Source organism: Asparagus officinalis, chromosome 1 (genome assembly GCF_001876935.1).
Source record: "Asparagus officinalis chromosome 1, Aspof.V1, whole genome shotgun sequence".
In the NCBI taxonomy this organism is placed as follows: Eukaryota; Viridiplantae; Streptophyta; class Magnoliopsida; order Asparagales; family Asparagaceae; genus Asparagus; species Asparagus officinalis.
In genome coordinates this window covers 129158808-129166780 of record NC_033794.1, presented here as the reverse complement: position 1 = coordinate 129166780, position 7973 = coordinate 129158808, and the positions used below count along the sequence as shown (strand labels likewise).

The following is a 7973-nucleotide window of genomic DNA, read 5'->3' as shown; positions in this document are numbered from 1 at the left end:
ATATTCTTTGGCATTTTTTGTCAATTGTTAAGGTTATGGATCTCTCTCTCTCTCTCTCTCTCTCTCTCTCTCTCTCTCTCTCTCTTTATCATGATGTTACTGTGATGATGTTGAAATGATTGAAGGAGATTGTTATTTTATTTTTGTTTTTTTATTATTTTCATTGTTGATGAGGAAACTAATTGTTTTTGTTTGTATTGGGAGATTGTTAAGATTACGGGTTTAATTGTTAAGGTTTCGGGTTGGTTGTGAAGGTTACGGGTTTAATTATTAAGGTTACGGGTTTAATTGTTAAGGTTACGGGTTTGTTGTTAAGGTTGTGGCCTGGTTGTTAAGGTTACGGGTCGGTTGTGAAGATTACGGGTTTAATTGTTAAGGTTACGGGTTGGTTATTAAGGTTATGGGTCGGTTGTGAAGGTTATGGGTTTAATTGTTAAGGTTACGAGTTTAATTGTTAAGGTTACAGGTTTAATTGTTAAGATTACGGGTCGGTTGTTAAGGTTACGGGTTAGTTGTGAAGGTTACGGGTTGGTTGGTTGTGAATGTTACGGGTTTAATTGTTAAGGTTACGGGTTTAATTGTTAAGGTTACGGGTTTGTTGTTAAGGTTACGGGTCGGTTGTTAAGGTTACGGATCGGTTGTTAAGGTTACGGGCTGGTTGTGAATGTTACACGTTGGGATATATATATGTATATATATATATTTTTTGAGTGGAATGAATATTTTGGGTCACTTGACCTAGTGGTAAAGTTTGGAAGTTTGGACAAGAGGTTAGAGGTTCAAACCCCTACAGCCATAATATTTTTAGAATATTCGTTGTTAAGGATAATGGTTGATTGTGAATGTTACAGGTTGGTTGTTAAGGTTACAGGTTTGTTATTAAGGTTACAGATTTTTTGTTAAGGATATGCATTGGTTGTGAATGTTACGCTTTGGTTGTGAAGTTAACCTACACAACAAACTCATAACATTAATAACAAACCTGTAACCTTAACAACAAACCCGTAATCTTAACAACCGACCCGTAACCTTAACAGCAAACATGTAACATGTAGGCTGTCAAAAAAATTACAATAGATAGCTGATCCCCATCAAAACACCGATGATAGAAGTTACAATCTGACGACTTCCAGAAGGCTACAATTTGAAGACTTTCACGTAGATCGCTGAAGGTTACAATCTGACGACCTTCACGACAACCGATGAGAGCTCTAATTCAACAGCCTTCACAATCAACATCGAGAGTTACAATCTGATGACTCTTGCATATCAAAGAGCTAAAGTAAAGATTACAAAATGACGATATTTGCAAAACTTCGATAGAAATAGACTACAAATCGACGGTCTCTTCAAATCAAGACGTGGAAGTCCTCCCCGCGTACCAGCATCAAGATGCGCCGCGTTCATAGCCACGAACGCAACTCAAACGCAGCTCAGATTCGGCCGCCAACGCAGCTTCTAAATCGCTGTAAACGCAGCCTTCAAACGCTGTAAACGCAGGTCACATCCAGCTCCAAACGCAGCTCAGATCCGCTGCCAAACGCAGCTCTTAAATCGTACAAACGCAGCTTCCAAATTGCTGTAAACGCAGCTCAGATCCGCTGCCAAACGCAGCACAAACGCAGCTCCAAGCACTGCCCAACGCAACTCTATACCGCTGTCAAACGCAGCTCCATCGCTGCTCAAACGCAGCTCCATCACTGCCCAAACGCAAATCTTCCAGAATCAGAAAAAGGAGGATTGACTCCTTACACAGTCTGGGAAATCAACAAACGGAGGATCTCTAAACCATCGATATTTGGCTTATTAACCGAATTATTTTCGGTTCCAACAACTCTATCATTAGAGTTTGTTACTTGTTCTGAATCACAAAACTCGACAAGAGTTATCAAACCGGCCAAGACAGTTGTTCCAGTGAGTATAGATATTCGGATCGTCAACGAGAAGCAAACTCGACGCAAGCATTCGAGGGAGGCATCTCATCGCTACCAAGAAGAACCCAGAATTAAACAAAGGAGAGAATCCAGATCATTCTCTTCTCTTTTGTAATCAGGAAATCCAATTGTAATCGAGAGTTGAGAGAGTTGTAATCATTCTTTTTCTAAGCAGTTAGAGAGAATAAAATCAGATACAGTTCTTTCATTATTACAAATTTTCCCACAAACATAACCTTAACAAGTAAACCTGTAATCTTAACAATTAAACTCGTAACATTCACAACCGACCCGTAACCTTAACAACCAACCCGTAACCTTAACAATTAAACCCGTAACCTTCACAACTAACCCGTAACATTAACAACCGATCCGTAACCTTAACAACAAATCTGTAACCTTAACAACAAACCCGTAACATTAACAATTAAACACGTAACCAAGCCCGTAATCTTAACAATTAAACCCGTAACCTTAACAATCTCCCAATACAAACAAAAACAATTAGTTTCCTCTTAACAATCTCCCAATACAAACAAAAACAATTAGTTTCCTCATCAACAACGAAAATAATAAAAAACAAAAATAATAAAATAAATACAAACAAAAACAATTAGTTTCCTCATCAACAACGAAAATAATAAAAAACAAAAATAATAAAATAATAATCCCTTTCAATATCATTTCAACATCATCACAGTAACATCATGATAAAGAGAGAGAGAGAGAGAGAGAGAGAGGATCCATAACCTTAACAATTGACGTGTAACTTTAACAATTAACTCGTAATCTTAACAATTAACCCGTAACTTTAACAATCTCCCAATACAAAGTTTCCCTCATCAACAACGAAAATAATAAAATAATTATCATCAATCATTTCAACTATAATCTCAGTACATCATGATAAAAAAAAAAGAGAAAGAGAAATGTATTATGGTCTTTACATATTTTAATCTCTTGGGTTTTGTGTTTTGGGGGCTCAGAGAACAAAATATTTATTTTTGAGGGCAAAACATCCGTTGATAAAGTCTTGGGGAGGAGGGGGCACGTTTTCTTGGGTTTTGGGGGCTGGAAGCATTTTTTTTTCTTTTTTTAACTTCAAAGACGCTGTTACTCTGGAAAAGGCATTCTTTTTTTATTTATTTTTCTTTCTAGGTCGTGTGGTAAACGAAATTACACTTAGCCCCATTAGCTTTAATCTAAGCCTACAGACTTCACTCAGAATAAGAAAATCTACGAGCAAAAAAGAAACCAAGATATAAATATGTTTCAAGGTTCCAATTTACCCCAAATATATATAGCCCGACATATAATCTCAAAATCATTTCAGTCTCTATTTCTTCAACAATTAATTTGGAATTTTCTCTTTCCACACCTTCATTTCTCTAAGATAATGTTGAGGTGGCAAGACCTTTAACATCCCCGGTAACTGTCAAATTTGAAGGAAAAAAACGTCTAAAACCAAAGAAATACCCGGTACAAAATAAATCGAAGAATAGCTCACGAAACATAATCCAATGACAAGGCACAAATCCTCAGCTCCTTTCATTAAAGGATCGATATCCATTAGGTGCACCATTAATGTCATGGATCAGGACCACCGAATACTTTGTTCAGACTATATATATGTGACCTTCTAGGTGATCGCAACGATAAAAAATCCGACAGAGATGTACATGAGTAACACAGGATATATTGCCAGAGCCTTTCGCCCCGGGACAACGGCGGTACTCACGAAAGGGTAAGCTGCCCATGAGCTCCAAGCCAGTGTGATCGTCACCATGACAAGCTTTACAACAGCATCATCTTTCACCATGCATACAAGAGCACCGACATCTAGAGGGAACAAGCAGTATCCGAGAAGACTCACGCTCTGGAAGAAGATTATGCGTCCGCCGAGGAGGAGGACGTTCAGGGTTAGAATTATAGCTCCGGCAGCGAGAACGGCAAAGGCAACGGCAAACACTTGGGACTGGCACATGATCAAAGCAGCAAGCCAGGATTAGCCCGAGCAAAACTTGTTGCGTCTTAGAGTACTTCGAGGTTTGATTTTCTTGGCCTTGTGTTCATATGTGAAGGATTAGAGCGACGTTTTGGTTCTTTTTGAATGAAGGCGCGCAACAATAGAATTTTTAATAATTTGACTTCTAGTCTATTTCAAGCATGCCAAAAGCGTGGTTCTTGTCAGATGGATTGACCAAATCAACCAGAATTTCAACGGAATTGGATTATTGGGGTACGATCTTGTGGGATATGTTAAGAATACCCTCTAAAAATTCGATTGTCGTTTGTGATTCCATGAATAAATTTGATGATGGAAATCTTTTGAAAAGAGGAATTACATGATACTATAAATGAGTAGGAATCCTATCAAAACGTCCTGAACGGACCCGGACCTTCTGAGTCCCTGGCGAGTACTTGTAAGGGGCACAAGTACGACGCTTCGTTGTTCCTGTTTGGCTCTCGGAATTCTCGTACCGTGCGGAGTTCTGATAGGATCCCTACCAAATCTTGTTATTTACGCTTTCCTCAAGTTCACATTAATGCATGCTATATATTCTCAGCTAAAATTACCTTTCTGGCCGTCGCGGACCACGAAAGAACGAGGCCAAGAAACACAATGAAGAAGAAAGGACCCCAGAGATCCCAATCCCTCAGCGCCTTCCCCGGGTCCTCCCGGCTCGGGTTCGGAAACACCACCAGCTTCAGATTACTCCAGATCCGACACACATCCCTTCTTCACCGCTTCTCACCAGACCGGGCTTCGCGTCACATACCTCGCTAGTTCGCCGCCCCCGCGGAGCCGGAGCCCTCTGTCGACAACCGGTCCTCGAGCCCTGGTCCCATCCGACGGGGAGGACCCGGAACTGGGAGGGTCTGGCACAGGTGTTGATGGACGGGCCAACGGCGCGACGGTGGACGACGCTGCGACCGGGTATTTTGCGCAGGCTCGGCATTCGTTCGCCTCCAGACTCCAACCGCTGGCGGACTGCCCACCCCTTTCCACCCTGGTGCCCGTGCGACTGTTACTGTTGTCGGTCATGCGCCCTGGCGGGCCCGGGGGGCACGGTGGATGGGTCTGGCGAGCGGTTTCGTCGCATGACGGGCTGAGCTCCGACTCTCGCCGATGTCGCATTGCGAGGAGGGGTGGAGAGCGGTGGACATTTTTGGATCCGATGCGAGCGAGGAGAGAAGAAGACTGGAGGTCGTCATGAGCGGAGAAGTTTTAAACGAGAGTGGAAACTCGCGCGTTTTTCTGACGGAGGTTTGGACCCGGTCCTTTTTCTGTGCAAAAAAAAAATGTTCGTGTCATGCCCTTTCTTTTGAGTATTTTACTTTTATTAATTACTGGCATCTCTGTTCTTACTATTGGTCTTTTACTTGGGTAATTATGTATGGATGACTTAGATTTGTTTTTTCAAAATATTAAGTTTTTGTAATTGTCATTTATAGTCTCTCATGGAATTAAGGAGGTTCCTAAGAGCATCTCCAGCGGTCATTGCTAAGGAGAGTGCTCACCTATTCATGTCAAAGCTCCATAAGTTGCTAACCATTGGAGGAGCAAGGGAGTCAAGTAAAGTTGCCAAAAGTTGGCAACAGCTCTAACCCTCTTTTCAAAATTTTTTTAAGAAAAATCAAACCAACAGTTCTTTTGACCGTTGGTGCTTTATTAATATTTTTTTAAAACCAAATTAAATTTATTTTGTTTCTCTATAAATATCACTCAATATCATTCATTTTTTTCACAACGTTTCATATATTCTTGTTCAAAATTTCAATATCTCAAAATTTCTTCTCTTACTAAATGGATTCCCAAATTCTCAAAATTCTCCATATACAAACCCCCAAAATCCAAATTTCCAACATTCTCAAATTTTTCAAAATTCACCAAATTCTCCACATACCAACCCTCAAAATCCAAATTTCCAATATTCTCAAGTAATATGTGGGACCATGTAGGGAACTTTTGGAGTTGCCAACTATTGGACCATTTTTTTGGTAAAAGTTGCCAAAAGTAATGTGGATGAGAGAGAAAATAAAAAGTTAATATTTGTGATGCTTTGGCAAAATTTGGCAACCTCAAATAGTGCCACCATTGGAGATGCTATAACAAACTTAAAAAACTTTGGGATGTGAGAACTTCATACCAAGTCTTTAAAATTATAGCACTGTATCATATGACAGTCATCGACTTGATCGTACGGCGAAGCTTCGGCAGGACCCAGCTCCGGTCTTATGTGTGTCTGCTCGTGAGCATAGACCTTCGGATCATCAAGTCGGCTCCTCTTTCGGAAGTCTCTTCTTCCCTGTACCATCCACTTATTAAGGAATATGGTCGTGTACAGGGAATGATAAGCTTGGTTTAAATAGAAGTTAGTCAATATCTAATAAGTTAAAAACTTTTAGTTAAAATTGATTCTTAGGGGCTGTTTGGTTCGTTTCCTTGATATAGAGAAATGCAATTCCATGTAAAGAAACACAAGTTTTGAGTTTTTCAAACTTTTCCAAGAAATAGATTGTTTTGCTTTGGTTCGCACATAAAAAATAGTGGGAAACCAATGTATTTATTTTTTTTGTGTTTGGTTCGCATAGAAAAAAAAGAAAAACTTTTGTAAACAAAGCAGAGAAGGAAAAAAATCTTACGTGTCAGAGTTTTCATCAATTTCACTTGGTTAGGGAAGGAAATCGGAGAGGAAAAAAATCTTAGTTGGCGGCGATTTCAGCAGAGTTTTCCATCTTCCATTCGAGCGAACCAAAGCGACACAAAGAAATGGACGGAAACAAAAAAAACTGACGTGGAGGGTTAAAAATCTAACGTGGAGAGGTTTTCTGAGTTTTCCACCCCTTATAATAGCGAACCAAACAGCCCCTTAGGATCTCCGTTTGAAGACCCATTAACTCCCGATTGTGGCACAAGTCAAAGTTAACTCCAATCTGAAGGCTAAAGGTGTTGAGAGCTAGGTTGAGTGCGATCAAGTCTAGATCTGAGGACAATTGACATGTCCTGATGGAAGAGAAATGATGATTGTAGGTGTGGATAGAGATACACTTAGACTCCTAGCATTGAAGGAGATTAGAGAAACACTCCCTGATAATAAGAAGAAAAAAACATTTTGTTGTTTATTGGGTCCGATTTACATAGAAAATAAATATCACGAGACACAGAATTGAATGCCTACAAAATTGCATCACCCCTGCAAGGTTCGAGGCACTGCCTCCCAGAAGAAAATTTGGAGCCCGCTTGGATTGATTTTTTGGAGTTGTAAAATGGAGGAAAGCTGCCAAAAATAGCAGCTTTTTGGTAGCTTTCCCCCAAAATCACCTCTTAAAGAAGCAATTTTGAGAGAAAGCTGCCAAAAAGCTGCCATTTTCATAGCTTTCCCCCTACTTTCTCTCTCCAAAAACAGGAACCAAACGCCCCCTTGGGGCCCGTTTGGTTGATGTTTTTGGCCTCGGGTGTTGGGCAGAAAGCCTGCCAAAAAAGTACTTTTGACAGGCTTTCTGCCCAATACCCGAGACCAAAAACATCAACCAAACGAGCCCTAACAACCAGAATCCAAACAATTGCAGAACCCCAAAACAAAAAAAAACAAAAAAAACCCCATCTTTGGTATTTTGAGGACAGATTCCTCTGAGACCTCTTATGAACATCACTTAATCAGTCTATAGCACTTTTGGCAGGCTTTCTACCCAACACGCGAGGTCAAAAACATCAACCAAACGGGCCCTAACAACCAGAATCCAAACAATTGCAGAACCCCAAAACAAAAAAGAAATAAAAAAAGAAATAAAAAACCTCCAATCTTTGGTATTTTGAGGACAGATTCCTCTGAGACCTCTTATGAACATCACTTGATCAGTCTATTTCATACACAATATACAAGTCACAAAATCTCGCCCAAAAAAAAAGAAAAGGGGAACTAAAATTACAAAAAAAAAAGAACATCACAGGATCAAAATCCAAGAACTACAGGCTTACCCCGAAAACCCCCTCCTTCACGATCACAAACTCCGCCGACGCCTCTGCCAAATGCA

General features: G+C 40.2%; 1 protein-coding gene across 1 annotated transcript; it reads right to left on the bottom strand.

Annotated features, from left to right (window-relative positions):
- Positions 3275 to 4980, bottom strand: LOC109841694 (protein YIPF6 homolog). Its single transcript, XM_020410644.1, is given in 3 exon segments — positions 3275 to 3909; positions 4512 to 4673; positions 4675 to 4980. Coding segments are annotated over 3 exon segments (804 nt in total). The 3' UTR covers positions 3275 to 3573.